This window comes from Pongo abelii, chromosome 12 (assembly GCF_028885655.2).
Source record: "Pongo abelii isolate AG06213 chromosome 12, NHGRI_mPonAbe1-v2.0_pri, whole genome shotgun sequence".
NCBI lineage: Eukaryota > Metazoa > Chordata > Mammalia > Primates > Hominidae > Pongo > Pongo abelii.
This window is the reverse complement of record NC_071997.2, coordinates 25,325,992-25,345,840: the sequence shown is the minus strand read 5'-3', so window position 1 is coordinate 25,345,840 and position 19,849 is coordinate 25,325,992. Positions and strand designations below refer to the sequence as shown.

Sequence of the window (19,849 nt, the reverse complement as noted above, 5' to 3'; positions counted from 1 at the left end):
AACTTCTGTGTAAAATAAATTTTCCCCCCCAAAGTGATGAGGTGTAGAATTTACTGTATTAATAGGAGGGAACTCTCACACTTACTCATTGTACAAAACACCGTCTGTCCATGATGTGCAAAATTTGTTCCTGAATGAGATCATTAAGTTGGAATCACACACACACATATTTCCAGAATTCCATCCAATAAATTCACAAACACTTGAAAATCACAATACGTATTTTAGGTAATGGGCCATAAGAGATTATTTTAATTGTAAGAAAATGTACAAAAAGTCTTGCCTTTTACAAATTTTATATTTAATAGCAATAAAATGAAGTGACACTGAAGTAGAAAAAAGCCTGAACAGTATGATTTCTTTATATCAACAGTGAAGGGCTCCCTTGTATATGGAGTTCCCAAACAGTAAGTTTTCTTAATCCTGATCATCTGTGGCCAGTGTAAAAGAAAGGCCTGACAGGAAACTTTAAGGAGCCAGCCGGGTAACTCCATATGAGGGAACTCTTGGTGACATTCAAAAAACTCACACTTCCACTTTCAAAATCAAGAAACACACCAACCCGGCCCTGAGGTTTCTCTATATAGTGAGGAAACACTGGGGAGGTGGTCAAGAGACTTAAATGATTATTCATCTTCACACACAAAAGAAGAAATATGTCCTCAGATTTAACCATTGTGCTATTCTTCCTTATCCAGGCATCCTTACAGACTCCCAGAGCCCAGTCCCAAGAGTTGTCCACATCCAGCTCCCAGTAGTGTTTCCCAAAGGAGAAGACCCTGGATCCCCATGCAGCAAAATAGTCAGATCTGTCAGAATTCAAAGATCCACGTCTAAGCATCCAACTTCTCACATCTTCAAAGAGCCTGATGTTGTGATTGCTTACTTCATAATGGAAGGAAATTTCCACTGTAGAAAAAAGAGAATGTTCCAGTGAAAAGCAGTTTATAAATTCTTATGTTCAGATAAGAAAGAGATTCTCACTAGAAAACACAGGTCAAGATTAGAAAGAAAATTCTGTCTGGAAAAATGTTGGAATCAAAGGGTGTTAGGTGATCTGCACAAATAAACGGCTAAACTATGATGATCACAATTTCTATAAACTCAAAAAGTATAAAGGGGAGGAAGGTCATGTCTATGTCTCATTAGCGACCTTTCATAACAACTGAAAACTGGAAGCTCTTGCGCTGTAGCCAAGTCCATAGCAATAAAATTAACCTTCATTGTCTCTTCTCTGTCAGGGCAGAGCAGGAGGCTTTGGACAGGAGATGAGGTGGGCAGACATTCTTAGTCCCAAATAAAAAAGTTATCACTTTCCAGAAATATTATGATCTGCGACTTAAGCTAGCAAATTCATACTTAAAGACAAAATCTGAATCTGCCTTCTGAAAAGTGAAGATTCCTTGCAAGAATTATCTGACTTTCATGCCAGATTCAGGCACAGACTTCTTTTATCCTGCTGGATTTGTCATGATCTATCCTGGAGTTCTATCTAAGACCTCATCAACCACCAAATCATGTTCCTATTGTTCACAGATTCTCAGTTTTTGCATTGTTATATAAGTTACTCATGTGTGCTTTAGTTGATTAAAAACATGATTAAAATTATAAATGCTATGAAACTTCACCTGAAATGTATTAAAAAAAACTGTCACTCAAATCAGTCATTAACTGCACTGAATTTGAAATTGAAATGTCCTGAATTCAGTTCTGTATGCTTCATGTCATAATTGTATACATGAAATTGTATCAGAGAATGGTTCCTAAAGTCCTAAAGAGCCCTTCTGCATGTTTTATTTTTCTAAGAAATTTGTTATATGGCTGATTCCTATTACATTTCACCAGCTTTTATTTAGTTTTGTCTGTTTGATGATAGTGAAACTATAAATATAAATACCTATTCACAGACTATTCTCTTCTTCTAGATGAAAGATCATTACACTGGGAAAGCTGCCCATAGAAAACCATAATTGAAGGCATTGCACGTTGATCCCACCAAGAGGGCGACACTCACCTCGGAAGCGGTTGAGCCTGTACACCAGTCCAGTGATGGGCCCTGCAGTGAGCTCTGGATTCACAGGTTGGGGCATGTGCAGCAGCACAGACTCACTCCTGCAAGGAAGTAGGTTGAGTTGGTTAAGTTTCTGATGTCTGTGTTTAAGAAACAGATTCCAACAGAAAATGCTTCATTCAAACCCACTTCTGATACTGTAATGTACCTCCACAACGCTAGGATGGGTTTGTGGCTCTTAGGGAATCTTTCTAACTATTCACTCCATTTCTAACCTACTGCCACTGAAAGATAAATGCCTCTCTCCCTATCTGCCACCAAATAATTGATCTCTAATTATGATTCTGAATCATAAAAAGAGGCAACTGTATTCTAGCAATCTCTGCATTGCACTCTTCAAAACATAACCCCTTGAGTCACTTGGGAAAGTAAGAAAAGATTAATGTCTGATAAAAGGCATAGGTAACATTTATCATACCACACAAACACGTGACTATACACACATACACACACAATCACACTGACACATTATGGTGTTAGTAAATTATGTTTTCACTTTGTTGGAAACAGCCTGTTTTTCATAGCATGCCTTGTGCTCCAGTTTGCACTGATGGCCGAAAACATACCTTGCCACGATGTCTCCCAAATCCTGTAGAGAGAGAGAGAGAGAAAAAAAAATTACTTATTTAGAAAGTTGTTATTCTTGTTGGGTGAGGTGGTTCACACCTGTAACCCCAGCACTTTGGGAGGCCAAGGTGGGTGGATCACCTGAGGTCAGGACTTCCAGACTAGCCTGGACAACATGGCAAATCCCCGTCTCTACTAAAAATCCAAAAAAAAAAACAAAAAAAAAAACCAACAATAGTGGGGTGTGGTGGTGCATGCCTTTAGTCCCAGCTACTAGGGAGGCTGAGGCAGGAGAATTGCTTGAACCAAAGAGGCAGAAGTTGCAGTGAGCTGAGATTGGGCCACTGGACTTCAGTCTGGGTGACAGAAGAAGACTCTGTCTCAAAATAAACACACAAAAACAGTTGTTATTCTGCCTATCTGGTCTTCAGGTTTTGAAAACTTTAGAATTACCACATAGTATCACTGCAACTCTTTTAAAATGTATTGTCATCTCTAACAATTATACCAGTAAGACCTATTGACAGTATGAATTTCTGATAAATTCAGGACCCTAAATTTGAGTGAGAGAGAAAGGTGTGAGTAGTGACTGCGCATTGCTGCAGCTGTCTACAGTGTGGTCTCTTTCAGGGCTAGTCCCCAAAGTGTAATGTGGCTCAAATCAAGAGCATTTCAAACCTAGGACTTCCCAAAAGGAGGAAGAAGGAAATGTCAGTTTTTCCATAATTTCTATGTATTATCCATTGGAGTTAAACATGGAATTTTCACATGAAATTTTTTCTTCCAGAGTTTTAATGAAATGTGCTGGAGGAGGAAGCTTGTGGTAGAAAATGTTGTATGGAAATCTAGTTGCACAATTCCATAAAGCTTTATTTCCATGATTAGGGTAGGAGTTACAGTTTATCTCTATAACTGGTGGGAATGACTCTCACCATCAATGCAGGAGATGAAGAAATAATGTCTTTGGTACCCAATGGAAGGCAAAGATGTAAAGGTCAGCTAACACAAAGTGTCTCAAGGGGCATCCTCCGTTCTTACCTGGAGCAGCTCCACATCTGGTTTATGACACATTTCCATTAGCTCCTGATACATTTCTTTCAAGTGTTTACTCTTTTGATCCATTTTGACCCAACTTCTCTGGAGTTGCTGAAAAATCTCTCGATATTCCTTGTTCAATCTCTCTAAATGTTGTTTTTCTTCCTTATGGAGAACCGGGTGCAGCTTCCTATACTCATTCCTGATCATCTGTGCCCGTAAAACCACATCGCCCTGTAGGGATATGAATTTTGTAGGTTATATACCCAGGCCTACTTCCACCTCGCAGAACCCACAAATTCATCCTCCTCATTCCTTCTTTTATTTTCCATCCTTTACAAACAGGATGATGAGTTAAGCAAGACCTTCCTTCAAAGTTTATGTAATTCATCAATTCCCAAACACCTGCAAAAAAGCCCTTTAAATTTCAATGTTTAAATCTATGTCCTCTCAAATCGGAAATACAATTAGAAAACAACTAAAATTTATGATTGGTTGTTACATTGTCATGAATAATACACATAATCTTTGTTACTCAATTAGGTTGTTGTTTCAAATCTCTGTACTTCACAGCCTGAACAATCACTCTTAGTAGAAATGTTTTTAGTATATTATAATCGGGATCAGAAGCCATCACACAAAAAGGATCTTGTAAAAAATGTAACCCCCATCTGTCAAACCGACTACCTCTTTTCTGTCTCCTATCTTTCTTCTGTCAAATCCATAGACTCTGTATTGCACTGCCATTCTAAGAACATGAATCCCCATTCCATTGTGTTTCTCCTCTCAATAATGACATATTTATCCTCTCACTCCCCCAGTCATTTTTTATCCCTTCTCCTCAGCTTTTCATCATGTTGCATTTTCTCCTACTTGGACTGGCATCATGTGGGTCCTTCGCTATCAGATTTCACCAGCACAGGCACATTTCTTAAATTACTGTTCCCACCCGGTTTCTTCCCCTTGGACAATATCATATTCACCAATCAATGCCTTGATTTCTCAATTATATACTATTTAATCAATATTTCATAATTCATATTATACAGAAAACTCTGTCTGAAATACTTATTAATTTTGAGCACATGCTTGCCCTTCAGAATTTATATTTATTTTTTACTTATCTGAAAAGCATTTACAGAAAACCTGAACAATCGTTATATTGAACAGTCTGGTTGTTTTCCAGCCTATGAATAAACACATGACAAAATCTGGCATACGAGAATTTCAACTCAAGTTGCTAATATAAATGTTGTCAGCGTGCTTGTCTCAAGCTGGTCAGGAGGACTCACGGTCTCATACTTACCCTCCAGACGAAGGCTGTTCTTCTCTCCTCATATAGATTTCTCTGATTTTCTTGAATCTTTTCCCATAAAATCCTCATTTGCTTTAAGAGTTTCTCCTGCAAAAGAATTACAAGGTTGAACAACAGAAAGTCAAATACCAAAGATTCCACAATCTGAGTGGTATATGCAGGCAATGGATATAATAGATAAATACATTAGTGGGAGGAGAAAAAAACAAAATTTTTCATTGCTCATCCTTAATTGATATTTTTCAGTTTGAGGTTTCAGAATGTAGAACAGTTTAGAGAACTGAAGAGTGAAGATTTCCTGTAACCCAGCTAAATTAGTTCAGGGAAACATCCTGCTTCAGAACCCACTATGCTAGCCCCTGATTTTGTAGTGTGCTATTCCCATACTCATTTGTCCAGTAATATTAAATATATTTCCAAAGTACCTTTCTTTGCACTGGTAGTTTTGGTAGCTTTTCAATGTCATTAGCATTGACCTGTAGAGTCAATAAGAATGACATGTACTTAATCAGTCTCTTTTTGGGTGCGAGCTCCATGAAGGAAGGTAGAGTTGCACATTTTATTCAAAATGTCATCATTGGTACCTAGAACAGCACCTGGCACTCAGTAAAGAATGGAGTAACCACCGTGATTCTCATCGTCCTTCTAATCTCTTTAACTCTGCCATCCTCCAGCTTTCAGGTGATCACACAGCTATCTCTTACCCGGTGTTCCTCAGCTGCCTCTTCGATGGGATAATGTTTGTGAGCCTCGTGCTCCTGAGAGTTGGAGCACAGCAAGCAGAGGAGACTCTTGTCCATGTCACAGAACATCTTCTTTGTTTGCCTATGGGTCCCACATATTTGTTTCTCAGAGCTCAGGAATTGCCAGAGACTGGTTTTTCTGGCAATGGTCACTAAATTCTTCAGAAGAATATTGGTTTTGAAGTCCTTTTTCTGTGACGGTTCCCTGCATGCAGGGCAGTTGGCAGGACTTTGGGCTTCCTCCCAGGAAAGGCAGAGACAGGGCCTGCAGAAGCTGTGCCCACAGCAGATGGTGACAGGGTCTACCAGGTAGTTCAAACAGATGACACAGGCGAGTTCCTTCTGGAAGGCATGTGAGAAGTCTGAGTCCATTTTCCTAAGGAAAGAAAACCACAAGAATTTAAGCTTCTACCCTGGAGAGACAAAGATCTGAGCAAAGTTTGAATCAGTTCGTGATCGAATAATATCCTTTCTTTCTAGAGAACTATAGGCTTTAATTTGCAACGACAGAAATAGGAAAAATAGAAAACTAAGGCACAAAGAGACATCAACCTCTAGAAAAAGTGACTGTTCTCCAATCAACACATGACCTAGATTTGCAAACTCTACTTTCTTGCATGGAAGAATGTCGGATTTTTTTGAGGTGTTAGTGTCCACCAAATTGCTTAGGCTTCAAGGGTTTCATCAACCTGTAAACTCAAGGTTTGGGTCTTGAATGGTCTGAAAATCAGTAACACTCTTAATTGCCGGTGATTGGTTTAGAGAAGGAAAGCTAACTAAGCTCTTCTACTCTCATTATTTTATTTAACTATAACAACCATCCATAATGACTTTTCCAGAAGGACTTTGCTTGAAAATGTTAGAGCAGAACTCATACTTTGACCCAAATCAGAAAAAGCTAGCCTTTACTCTCCAAGGAAAAACAGTCAAATCAAGGTAAGGTACCTCTCCAAGGTAAAGCTAAGAATCATTGTTTTTCTAGGCTGCTATGTTAATTTAATCAACAAAAACTTTCTGGCATGTTTACTGTTCCTGGACAGTCTGTTAATTTGGGGATGTACTGGTTAATATTACAACATCCTTAAAAGACAATTAATTAAATTTACAAAAAGATAATGATAATTGAAGCATTATCATGACTCTTTCACACAGTCAGGAAAAGAGTAAGTATCATGCAATAATAGGCACTAGAGGCCGGGCACGGTGGCTTACGCCAGTAATCAGAGCACTTTGGGAGGCCAAGGTGGCTGAGGCGGGCAGATCACGATGTCACGAGATCAAGACCATCCTGGCTAACATAGTGAATCCGAGATAGGGATTCACTAAATTACTAAAAATTATGAAAAATTAGCTGGGAGTGGTGCGGACGCCTGTAGTCCCAGCTACTCTGGAGGCTGAGGCTGGAGAATGGCGTGAACCTGGGAGGCGGAGCTTGCAGTGAGCCGAGATTGTGCCACTGCACTCCAGCCTGGCTAACAGAGCAAGATTCTGTCTCCCCCCCAAGAAAAAACAAAAACAAAAAACTAGGCACTAGACAGTAAGTCAGCATTTTAAATGTATGTTTTGCTAAAATACAAATAAAAATAAAAACCAAGCCAGGGAAGGTGACTCAAGCCTGTAATCCCAGCATTTTGGGAGGCCAAGTCAGGCAGGTTTTTTGAGCTCAGGAGCACTAGACTGGTGACACGGCAAAATGTCTAGATCATCTTGTCTCTAAAAATACTTATATAAATTAAAAAAAAAAAAAAAAAAAAGGCCGGACGCAGTGGCTCAGGCCTGTAATCCCAACACTTTCAGAGGCCGAGGTGAACGGATCACAAAATCAAGAGATGGAGACCATCCTGGCCAACATAATGAAACCCCGTCTCTACTAAAAAAAATACAAAAATTAGCTGGGCGTGGTGGCAGTCACCTATATTTCCAGCTACTCTGGAGGCTGAGGCTGAAGAATCGTTTGAACCTGGAAGGCGGAGGTTGCAGTGAGCCAAGAGCGCCACTACACTCCAGCCTGGCGATAGAGAGTGATTCCAACTCAAAATAAACAAACAAACAAGCAAACAAACAGCTGAACATGGTGGCCCATGTTTAATCCATAAACCTATGGATTATGTTTAAAATAATTTTATAAAGAAATGGAGCCGTTTTTAAAACTCAGAAAATGAGATCATTTCATCTAAAAATAATCTAAGTTTGCAGATAAATTAAAGTCCCCAAATTTTGTTTTGGTTTGTAACCTAATAGTAGCTCCTACTCTGGAAACTGTGTACTTACCTCAGAAATATATCTGTGTTCTCACCAAAGCTTGCTGTCGAATCAGATGAATTGAGCTCACGGATGAGAGTCTCACTGCAGTGCTGGTAGATTTCGGAAGTCCCCAAAGCCAGTTGCAAAGCTACTCTGTGGGCTCTGGAGAAGAATGAGCTTGGCTCCTGAAGTGTCCGTTTATAAATCTGTGAAGACCACATCCGTTTCCTCTAATTGATTGCATTTCACAGGGCGTAGGTGGGTGTTAACATAGATGATTAGGTTTCTTCAAAACAGAAGTTTTATGTTTGTTTATTTTTTTTTGAAAGGAGTCTGGCTCTGTCTCTGGCTAGTTTTTTTTTTTGCATTGTCAGTAGAGAGGGGGTTTGATATAATTGATATAATAGGAATTGCACATAGAGAAGCCCACAGGAATTGCAAATAGAGAAGCCCACACAAGCTAACCAAATTAATTCTAGTTTATTGGATAAATGGCATGATATGTATTCTAGTTCAAATTTGAAGGTTGGTATAAACCTTTTCAGACACTGGACATGAGACATTTCACCAAGATTGGGTGTGAGGAAGAGGAAAGAAATAGAATAGTATATAAAATAGTATATAGAGTAAAAATATAGTAAAAGGAAAAATCAATCTGCATAATATGGCGTATGGCTAAATGTTTTTTAACATTTAGGCGAATCAGACATGGAAAAATCCTAAAAGGGAGATTAATAGAGGAAATAATGGACTCAGTAAGAACTGTGAAGAAGCATCTCAGGAAGAGAAACTGGAAGTCTTTATACAGGTTTTGATTTAAAGAGGGAAAGAGAACAGGAACATTGAAAAAGACAGACAGAAAGAAATAACAAATATTCAAGACTCCTTGCAAGAGTGAGGCAGAAAGTTTATAGATTGCTTGATTACACCCAGCATATAATTATTTGAAGTTTTCTGTTGAGAGTGAGAGTATGTAATCCTTTTAACCAAATGTCTCCGCAGAACTATGTGTCATTAAGTAAGGTGATAATCAATATTCAATATCAAAAGATGCCTCTATTTCTCGATGAGGAGAAGCAACTGCATCTGCAGGCACTGGACAGAGAAGCAAAAGAGCTTTTCCAACAACTACAAGACAGTCAAGTGAGAATGACCCAACATTTAGAAAGGATGAAAGACATGTACAGAGAGCTGTGGGAGACGTGCCACATGCCTGACGTGGAGCTGCTCCAGGTGAGGAGGGAGGGTCCATCCCCAAAGAAAGGAAGCCTCTGCTGGACAATGCTGCCAGGACATGCAAATGTCACCTTCATATGTCACTGCTCTCAGCTTAGTGACACATGCTGTCTGACTCCCACATTACATTTGTCCAGTTTTTCAGAAAAAAGCTACAAAAGAAGCTTATTAGAGGGGAATATTCCCTGTGGTCAGTGTTTGATAAAGGGGAATATAAAATTACATCCACTCAAAAATTCCAAAAAAGCTTGCTTGTTCATGGTTAGGATAAGAATTACATTTCATCTATGTTGTTTCTATTTGGAAAAGTTCCTCCCTCTTAGAAGCAGGAGATACACATATGATATATATATTTTATATATATATGGTACATATGGATATGCATACACACATATACATATATATACACCCACACACACACATACATATCTATGGTGTTGAATAAATAATATCATCTAAGCCAGGGGTGTGCAATCTTTTGGCTTCCCTGGGCCTCATTAGAAAAAGAATTGTCTTGGGCCACACATGAAATACACTAAGATTAACTATAGCTGTATTGTAAAATGACAAAAATCTCACCATGTTTCAAGAAAGGTTAGGAATTTGTGTTGGGCCACATTCAAAGCTGTCCTTGGCTGTATGTGGCCCACGGACCGTGGGTTGGGCAAGCTTGTTCTAAGGTATGAACTTCAAATACTACAAACATTTTTTAGGTATATTATTGGTTCTTTCCTGGAGCAGCTCCACATCTAGTTTATGGCACATTTTTATCAGCTCCTTATAGATTTTTCTTTGTTTTTTTTTTTTTTTTCTGAACCATTTTGTCTTTTTGCTTTTCTTAAGCTGCTGTAAAATCTTTCTGTCATCCTCTGTAATTTTCTCTAAATGTTGTTTTACTTCTCATGGGGAACTGAATGCAGCTTCCTCTACTCAGCTCTGGTCATCTCTGCCCGTAGCTACACATAGCACTGCGGGGACCTGGATTTCCTAGATGACATATTTACTCTGAATTCATCCTCCTCCACTTATACCTCTTCCATTCACTTTGACTCGTTTTCTTTTCTTTATCTCTTTCATCTTTTCTTTATAATAAAGATCAGGGTCTCACTATGTTGATGGCCAGGCTGGTTTGAAACTCCTGGTCTCAAGTGGTCCTCCCAAATTATTGGGATTACAGACATGAACCACCAAGCCTAGCCTGACTCATGTATTCTACCAATAAGCTAAATACATAAACTCATGTCTTCCCACTTGACAGAACCATGAAATAAATCATTCCTGTCTTCCTTTCATTTATTTGTATTGTTTCTTAATAATACTGTATTGTTTCTTAATAACAGAGAATTTTCTTTTTCTTTTTCTTTTTTTTTTTTTGAGATGGAGTTTCACTCTTGTTGCCTAGGCTGGAGTGCAATAGCACAGTCTCTGCTCACCGCAACCTCTGCCCCCTGGGTTCAAGCGATTCTCCTGCCTCAGCCTCCCAAGTAGCTGGGATTACAGGCATGCACCACCATGCTGGGCTAATTTTGTATTTTTAGTAGAGATGGGGTTTCTCCATGTTGGTCAGGCTGGTCTCAAACTCTCGACCTCAGGTGATCCACCTGCCTCAGCTTCCTAAAGTGCTGGGATTACAGGTGTGAGCCACCACACCCAGCCAATAACAGAGAACTTTCTTAACCTAGAGAAATATATCAATATTTAAGTACAAGAAGGTTATAGAACACCAAGTAGATTTAACCCAAATAAGACTGCCTCAAGACATTTAATAATTAAACTCCTAAAGGTCAAGGATAAAGAAGAAATACTAAAAGTGGCAAGAAAAAAGAAACAAATAACATACAAAGGAGCTCCAATGTATCTGGCAGCAGACTTCTCAGTGGAAACCTTGCAGGCCAGGAGAGAGTGACATGACATATTTAAAGAGCTGAAAAGCAACAACAGCAACAACTACCACAACAAACCCGCTTTTATCCTACAATAGTATATCCAGTGAAAAAATCCTTCAAACATGAAGGAGAAAGACTTTCTCAAACAAACAAAAGCTGAGGAACTTCATCAACAATAGACCTGTCCTACAAGAAATGCTAAAGGGAGTTCTTCAATCTGAAAGAAAAGGACATTAATGAGCAATAAGAAATCATCTGAAGGTTAAAAAAACACCTCATTGGTAATAGTAACTGCACACATAAACATAGAATATGGTAACACTGTAATTGTTGTGTGTAAACTACTCATACCTTGAGTAGAAAGACTAAAAGATGAGGGCAGGGCACAGTGGCTCACGCCTGTAATCCCAGCACTTTGGGAGGCCAAGGCAGGTGGATCACGAGGTCAGGAGTTCGAGACCAGCCTGGCCAACATGGTGAAACCCTGTCTCTACTAAAAATACAAAAATTAGCTGGGCGTGGAGGCACACGCCTGTAATCCCAGTTACTCAGGAGGCTGAGGTAGGAGAATCGCTTGAACCCAGGAGGCGGAGGTTGCAGTGAGCCAAGATCATGCCATTGCACTCCAGCCTGGGCGATAGGGCAAGACTCCATCTCAAAAAAAAAAAAAAAAAAGACTAAAAGATGAACCTATCAAAAAATAACAACAGTTTTTCAAGACATAGACAATATAATAAGATATAAACAGAAAAAACAAAATGTTAAAAAGTGGGGAGATGAAGCTAAAGTGTAGACTTATTAGTTTTCTCTTTGCTTATTTGTTTTTACAGTGTTATGTTTTCATCAGTTTAAAATAGTAAATTATAAGATGATATTTGCAAGCCTTGTGGTAACTTCAAATAAAAAAACCTAAAACAGATACAGAAAAAATAAAAAGCAAGAAATTAAAACATACCACCAGAGAAAATCACCTTCACAAGAAGGAAGGAAGGAAGGAAGGAGGGAAGGAGGCAGGGAGGGAGGGGAGGGGAGAGGAGGAAGGAAGGAAGGTAGGTAGGTAGGAACGACTACAAAACCACCAGGAAACAAGTATCAAAATTGAAGTAGTTAAGTGCTTACTTTTCAGTAATGATATTGAATATAAATGGACTAAACTCTCCAATCAAAAGACACAGTGGCAGAATAGATAAAAAAAAAAAAAAAAAAAAAAAAAAGACCCAACAACCTGTTGCCTACAAGAAACAGACTTCACCTATAAAGACACACATAGATTGAAAATAAAGGGATTGGGAAAGGATATTTTATGCAAATGGAAGGCAAAAAAGAGCCAAAGTAACTATACTACATCATACCAAATAGATTTCAAGACAAAAACTATAAAAAATACAAAGAAGATCATTATATAATGAAAAAGGGTCCATTCATCAAGAGACTATAACAATTACAAATATATATGCATCTATACTAGAGCACCCAGATATATAAAGCAAGGAGGGAGGGGAGGAGAGGAGAGAGGAGGGGAGGGGAGGGGAGGGGAGGGGAGGGAAGGGAAGGGAAGGGAAGCTACAGGTCAATATTCTTGATAAACGTTGATGCAAAAATCCTCAACATACTAGCAAGCAAATTCACCAATACATTAAAAAAGATCATTTATCATGACCAAGTGGGATTTATCCCAGGATGGCTCAGTGTATGCAAAGCAATCAATGTAATACATCATATCAACAAAATAAAGGACAGAAATGATATGACTACTTCACTAGATGCTGGAAAAACATTTGATAATATTCAACATCTTGGCCAGGCACAGTGAGTGTCTTATGCCTGTAATCCCAGCACGTTGGGGGGCCAAGGTGAGAGAATCAGTTGAGGCCAACAGTTTGAAACCAGTCTGGTCAATATAGCAAGACTCCACCTCCACTAAAAATAAAAAATTAATCAAGTGTGGTGGCATGCCCCTGTAGTCCCAGCTACTCAGGAGGCTGAGATAGGAAAATCAATGTATTTTGTGATGAAAAGAAACTCTCAAAAAACTGCATATAGACAGAACATACTTTAACATAATAAAAACCATATATAACAGACCCACAGCTAATATCATACTCAATGGAGAAAAACTGAAAGCCTTTCCTCTAAGACCTGGAACAAGAGAAGGATACCCACTTTCACTGCTGTTATTCAACAAGTACTGGGGAAGTCCTAGCTACAGAAATTAGAGAAGAGAAAGAAATCAGAGAAGAGAAAGAAACAAAGGGCATTCAAATTGGAAAGAAAGAAGTCAAATTATTCTTGTCTGCAGATGATATGATCTTACATTTCAAAAATCTAATGACCTGCTCCCCCAAAAAAATATTAGAACTGAAAAACAAATTCAGTAAAATTGGAGGATACAAAATAAACATATAAAAATCAGTAGCATTTCTATATGCCAACAGCAAAAAATCTGAAAAATCAAGAAAGTAATCCTATTTACAGTAGCTGCAAATAAAATAAAATACCTAGGAATTAACTTAACCAAAAAGGTGAAAGACCTCTATAATGAAAACAATAAAATACTGATGAAAGAAATTGAAGAGGACACCAATAAATAGAAGAATATTCCATGTTTATGGATTGGAAAAATCAATATTTTTTAAATGTCCATACTACCCAAAGCAATCTACAGATTCAACGCAATCCCTATTAAATACCAATGACATTCTTCACAGAAATAGAAAAAATAATCCTAAAATTTATATGAAGCCACAAAAGACCCAGAATAGCCAAAGCTATCATGAACAAAAAGAACACAACTGGAGGAATCACATTACCTGACTTCAAATTATACTACAGAGCTATAGCAATCGAACAGCATGGTACTGGCATAAAAACAGATGCATAGACCACTAGAACAGAATAGAGAACCCAGAAACAAATCCACACAGTACAGTGGACTCGTTACAACAATGGTGTCAAGAACATACATTGGGGAAAGGATGGTCTCTTCAATAAATGGTGCTAGGAAAACTGGATATCCATATGCAAAAGAATGAAACTAGACTTCTCTCTAACCATATACAAAAATCAAATCAAAATGGATTAAACACTTAAAATTAAGACCTCAAACTATGAAATTACTACAAGAAAATATTGGGAGAACTCTTCAGGACATTGGTCTGGGCAAAGATTTCCTGAGTAATACCTCAAAAGCACAGGCAAGCAAAGCAAAAATGGACAAATGGGATCACATTAAATTAAAAAGCTCCTGCACCCCAAAGGAAAAAAATCAACAAAGTGAAAGGACAGCCCACAGAAGGGGAGAAATTATCTGCAAACTATCTATCTGACAAGGGATTAATAAGCAAAACATAGGGCAGGCGAAGTAGCTCATGCCTGTAATCCCAGCACTTTGGGAGGCTGAGGTGGGTGGATCACCTGAGGTCAGGAGTTTGAGACCAGCCTGGCCACCATGGTGAAACTCCGTCTGTACTAAAAATACAAAAATTAGCTGGGCATGGTGGTGCGTGCCTGCTGTCACCCAAGCTGCAGTGCAGTGGCGTGATCTAAGCTCACTGCAACCTCTGCCTCCCGGGTTCACGCGATTTTCCTGCCTCACCCTCCTGAGTAGCTGAGATTACAGGTGAACACCACCATGTCCGACTAATTTTTGTATTTTCAGTAGAGACAAGGTTTCACCATGTTGGTCAGACTGGTCTTGAACTCCTGACCTCAGGTGATCCGCCTGCCTCAGCCTCCCAAAGTGCTGGGATTACAGGCGTGAGCCACCACCCCCGACCCTCATTTCTTTTAATAGATATGAATTTAAAAATGTATGCTTTAGTATTCACACATGTCCGATGCAACGTATTTAACCAGTCATCTCCAGAAACGTTGTTCCAATTTAGACGTTCACCAAATTGGCCTGAGTGCTTTTTTCTTCCAATGCATTGCGCACTTATAATTTAGAACAAGTGACCAAAACGCTTAAGAGCCCATCACGCAAATTGTTATCTGCTGGAAATCTACCTTAGGCTGTGGAGGCTGGTGGCCGAAATCTGATCCGGGGTTGCCAAGACAACCTCAGAGCCCAGGGCGCTGCCAAGAGCTCTGCGGAGTGCAGCTCGAGCGCCGACGTCGCCAATGTGACGCACAGTGATGACGCAGCACGCAAGTTCGTCACAATGGTCCTCTGCGGGCTACGTAGCTGCGTCCTTGACTTCCAGGCGCTTTCCTCTTCCAAGTGGCGACTGCTGCGGGGCTGAGCGCTGGTCTCACGCGGCTCGGCAGCCAGGTTGGCGGCGCGATGAAGCGCAGCAAGGCCGACGTGGAGCGGTACATCGCCTGGGTGCAGGGCTCCGCCCCGTCGCCTAGAAAGGTGAGTGGGTCTGGAAGAGACCGACGGCCTCGACCTGGCCGGGCGGCGGCCTGGCGCAGCTCAGGCGTCATGGCTCCCGACGGGCGCTGCTCCCTGGCGCGCTCTGTTGAGGCGCCGGCCGGCTAGCGCAGTCCTGTGGGCGGCGTGGCGCTTGCAAGCGCAGGGAGAGTCCTTGGGGGACCGCGGTGGACGGGAGACCGTTGGCGCCGGCGCTTTCTCTTTCTCCCGGCTTGTTCCCGACGGTGCTGGCTCCCGACGGTGCTGGCTCCCGACGGTGCTGGCTCCCGACGGTGCTGGCTCCCGACGGTGCTGGCTCCCGACGGTGCTCGCTCGTGGGCCCGCCCTGGCCCAGGCTTTCTGGCCGATGGCGCGCCGCGTAGTACCGGCGCGGCCTAGTTCTCGGGGGCTTGGGCACCCGGGTGCTATATCGGCGGGTTTCTTCCCATGTCCTGGACATTTACTCTATATGCTGCGACGGAGGTCTTAACTCTTTGGCCTGGAGGAACCCAGTGGGGACTGACGCAGCTCCGGGGTGAGCTTTGGCGGCTGTGCTTTTGCCTTTCTTAAAAATATTCTTCGTCTGTAATCCCGGCACTTTGGGAGGCCGAGAGACCAGCCTGACCAATATGGTGAAAATCCGTCAGTATTAAAAATACAAAAATGAGCCGGGCGTGGTGGCAGGCACCTGTAGTCCCACCTACTGGGTAGGCTGAGACAGGAGAATTGCTTGAACCATGGAGGCAGAGGTTGTGGTGAGCAGAGATTGCGCCACTGCACTCCAGCCTGTGTGACAGAGCGAGACTACGTCTCCAAAAAAAAAAAATAAAAAAAAATAATTCTTTCTCTAGTTTTTCTTTTTCCAGATGGCTTCTGTTTAGTTTTTCTATGTTCTGTCAAGTTGGTTTCTTATTCTGCAGCTGATTCCTACTTCTCAAAGGCTACTTGACAGCTCTTATTTTTATTTTTATTTTTTTAGAATAGGGTCTTGCTGTGTTGCCCAGGCTGGCATCAAATTTTTGGGCATAAATGATCCTCCTACCTCTGTTTCCTGAGTACTTAGGACTACAGGCAGGCACCTTTGACAGCTGTTAGTTGTTTTTTCTGCGCTTTACATCTATATACTTCTGAGTAACACACATATATACTTTTGTTATTTTTAATTCCCTTTCTCCCATTTTAGACATTTTCTTTTCTTTTTTTTTTTTTTTTTGAGACGGAGTCTCGCTTTATCCCGCAGGCTGGGGTGCAGTGGCGCGATCTCGGCTCACTGCAAACTCTCCCTCCCGGGTTCACGCCATTCTCCTGCCCCAGCCTGTAGCTGGGATTACAGACACCCACCATTATGCCTGGCTAATTTTTGTATTTTTGTGGAGACGGGGTTTCACCATGTTAGCCAGGCTGGTCTCAAATTCCTGACCTCAGGTGATCCGCCCACTTCGGCCTCCCAAAGTGCTGGGATTACAGGCATGAACCACTGCACCCAGCTCTATTTTTTGTTTTGTGATAGGAAATTATAAAACATGGAATTATGCATTTGTCAGGCTTTAAAAAAAACTTTTAAGTGAATGAAAATGGCGTATTTGAACATAAACTTAGGACAGGTTTTTACTGCTTTTGAAAAAATGTTGGAAAATATTTCTGTATGAAAAGTAAAACCACTTTTAATTTTTTTTTAGATGTCAATGAAAGGATTCTATTTTGCAAAGCTGTATTATGAAGCTAAAGAATATGATCTTGCTAAAAAGTAAGTACAAACTGTAACATGTATTCGTTTTTTAAAAATCAATGCGTTTTCTCATTTTCTTCTTTGAAATAGGTAAAAATATGTTCTTAGTAGTTCTTCCTAAGTGTATTCTGGAATAAGGGATTTATCACTCAGACTGATGCTAAGGACCAGCCTAGATTCCATTGAGATTGAAACGGTAATTAGTGTTTTCTGCATGCTGCTGCTTGTTTATACCAAGGGCAAGAAATTGTTTGGCTTAAAACACTTTTTCTAAAAATTGTCTTCTGTTGGAGTAAAAGAGGACCATGCCTATATCTTAATTTGTTTTTGGTTAAATATCTGATACCTTAATCAGATGAAAAATAGCAATGAATAAAAAATTAAACTGTAAGTGTAAGGCAGGAGAATAGCTTGTATAAAAGATCTTTAATTGACACAATATGTGATGCTCTAAGTCTCTATCCTAGGGATAAGAAGCTTGGTGATTCTGATTTCCTGACTTGGAGTGGATTAAAGCAGGAAATTAAGAGGGAGGCAGGCTTTTTTTTTTTTTTTTTTTTTTAAGGCAGTATCTGTCTCTCTTGCTCAGGCTGGAGTGCAGCAGCTGGCTCCATCTTTGCTCACTGTAACCTCTGCCTTCTGGGCTCAAGAGATCTTCCCACCTCAGCGCCCCAAGTAGCTGGGGATACAGATGCGCACCACCATACCTGGCTAAGGTTTGCATTTTTTGGTAGAGACAGGTGTCACTATGTTGCCCAGGCTAGTCTTGAACTTCTGAGCACAGCTGTCTGCCTGCCTCGGCCTCCCATAGTGTTGGGACTACAGGTGTGTGTTACTGCTTCCAGCTGGGAGGCAGGCTTTTAAAGGCATCCAAAGGAAGATGGAAATGCTGGTAAGAAAGGAAAATGGTGGTACATAAATTATGTAACTAGCAGCACTGTGACTGTTAACTCTTGTACCTTTTTACTGTGAGACTTTAATCCCTTAGTTTAGGTCTGGCCTAATTTCTCTGATCGTAATACTGTCAAGGAACCTAGAGGATATTTACTTATTTTAGTTGTTACTTGATTTGAGAAATGGAAATTTCCTGTATTTGGTACTGTAATTAGTAATTTTTCTTCTGTTCGATTTTAGCTGGATATAGTACTGTTAGAAATTACTTTCTTGCTTAAAGGGTAAATGTATTTCCCTTTGTTTGGGAAATTGTTGCTGTTTAGTATTTTGCATTATGACAACTTTAAAAATGTTTACTATAATCACTTCTAATTTATTTGCAAAACTGTTAGTGCTTTATTAAAATGTGATCAGGAAGAAAAAGCAATTTATATGTTCATTTCTTATGTGTGGATAACACTGGAGAAAAATTTGGTAAATGTGACATTTAATGGTAAAATGAGTATGTGGTCAACTCTATGTACGTGTTTTTAAGTATTACCCATTTCTTTCTATGAATACTTTTGAGTTATCTGCATAAATAGTGGTAGTTTTGAGTAACAATATAAACGAGTTTAGTGGTTGCTTTGGTTTAAGATGTATTCTTCGGTTAGCATTTAAAAGTACAGTTCTAAGTTTAATTTACTTTTGTATTACTTTTAAAAAACAGATACATATGTACTTACATTAATGGGCAAGAGAGGGATCCCAAAGCTCATAGATTTCTGGGTCTTCTTTATGAATTAGAAGAAAACACAGACAAAGCCGTTGAATGTTACAGGGTAAGTTATAGGATTCAAATATAGCCTTTGCATAGCCAAACACATGATGCCCAGAGAAATTTATATAAGTAAGTCAAATATATTTTATGAATATCATAAAACAGGCATTGGTATCATAGTACATTACGTGACACAGCTTGGAACAGCTATAGAATTGTTTAACACCTATAAATTGTAAGTCTAACACGGTCAGAAATGGTGTTCTTTTGTGTTTTTTGCATTCGAATGACACAAATATAATTTTTATTTGATTCATTTCCAGAAAATTCCAAGACACTTTTATTTTAACACCTTTGAAGTAACATGTTTTCTCTAGAAGTAGAATTTTTTAAGGGTTGGAGTGATCATTTTTTAACCTTTATATATAAGTATATATACTCCTACATACATACATACAATTTATTTACTAATCTTTAATTTCTTTTCTGATATTAGCGTTCAGTGGAATTAAACCCAACACAAAAAGATCTTGTGTTGAAGATTGCAAAATTGCTTTGTAAAAATGATGTTACTGATGGAAGAGCAAAATACTGGGTTGAAAGAGCAGCTAAACTTTTCCCAGGAAGTCCTGCAGTTTATAAACTAAAGGTAAACAAACAAAACATAAAGGGAGAAAAGACATAACCATTTCTAATATTTGGAGTTTAAATTACTTTTCAATAGCAAACCTTAAGCCCAGGTGTTTGTGTTTCCTTTAAAATTTTTCTTTTAAAAAGTGTATTAAAACCTTTCTGAGCATCTACTGTCTTATTAGGCATAGTTATACTTTATAAGTGACATCTCATTTACCCTTCTGAAATAATTAATATTTTAGGGATTTTACAGTTTAGTAGCTGTAAACTAAGTAGAGCTAAGATTTACATTAAGTTCTGTCTGGTATCCAATTTTTGCTTCTTTAAGTGAAAATTACCTACAGGATGACAATTTAGGGATATTTTAAAGAAGAGTTTTCTAATA

The 19,849-nt window shown here is 39.5% G+C and overlaps 2 protein-coding genes across 11 annotated transcripts in view; one reads left to right on the top strand and one right to left on the bottom strand.

The window, feature by feature from the left end:
- Nucleotides 1-222: 222 nt before the first annotated feature.
- Nucleotides 223-15,237, bottom strand: LOC129057484 (tripartite motif-containing protein 43-like). Of its 5 annotated transcripts, none has more exons than XM_054547158.2 (8): nt 15,103-15,237; nt 8,003-8,261; nt 5,693-6,107; nt 4,980-5,075; nt 3,677-3,907; nt 2,638-2,660; nt 2,015-2,112; nt 223-909 (listed from the first exon to the last, which is right to left on the bottom strand). In XM_054547158.2, the coding sequence occupies exons 2-8, from the start codon at nt 8,194-8,196 to the stop codon at nt 428-430; spliced, it is 1,539 nt and encodes a 512-aa protein (XP_054403133.1). In that variant the 5' UTR covers nt 8,197-8,261; nt 15,103-15,237; the 3' UTR covers nt 223-427. The 5 variants fall into 5 exon arrangements, with proteins under 5 accessions (XP_054403133.1, XP_054403134.1, XP_054403136.1 ...); XM_054547159.2 differs by having other exon boundaries at nt 8,003-8,205; nt 15,103-15,221; XM_054547161.2 differs by having other exon boundaries at nt 8,003-8,181; nt 15,103-15,213.
- The window catches only part of LOC129057492 (E3 SUMO-protein ligase RanBP2-like), a 61,428-nt gene continuing 43,562 nt past the window's right edge, over nt 1,984-19,849 (top strand). For 3 of the 6 annotated variants that reach the window (XM_063713328.1, XM_063713325.1, XM_063713331.1), the window contains exons 1-4: nt 15,319-15,451; nt 17,128-17,195; nt 18,781-18,892; nt 19,328-19,480. In XM_063713328.1, coding sequence (XP_063569398.1) covers nt 15,380-15,451; nt 17,128-17,195; nt 18,781-18,892; nt 19,328-19,480 — 405 coding nt within the window. In that variant the 5' untranslated portion in view covers nt 15,319-15,379. Of the gene's footprint in view, nt 2,123-15,318; nt 15,452-15,568; nt 15,984-17,127; nt 17,196-18,780; nt 18,893-19,327; nt 19,481-19,849 lie in introns of those variants that run through there. The other 3 variants (XM_063713327.1, XM_063713326.1, XM_063713329.1) reach the window with 3 other exon arrangements.

Bases quoted from the DNA above. Each gene is read 5' to 3' on its own strand.
- LOC129057484 (XM_054547158.2), bottom strand. From the start codon at position 8,196: ATGTGGTCTTCACAGATTTATAAACGGACACTTCAGGAGCCAAGCTCA. The intron at 6,108-8,002 runs GTAAGTACACAG...TTCTTTCCTTAG, and splicing joins AACACAGATATATTTCTGAG to GAAAATGGACTCAGACTTCT. The intron at 910-2,014 runs GTGAGTGTCGCC...TTTTTTCTACAG, and splicing joins CAGGCTCAACCGCTTCCGAG to TGGAAATTTCCTTCCATTAT.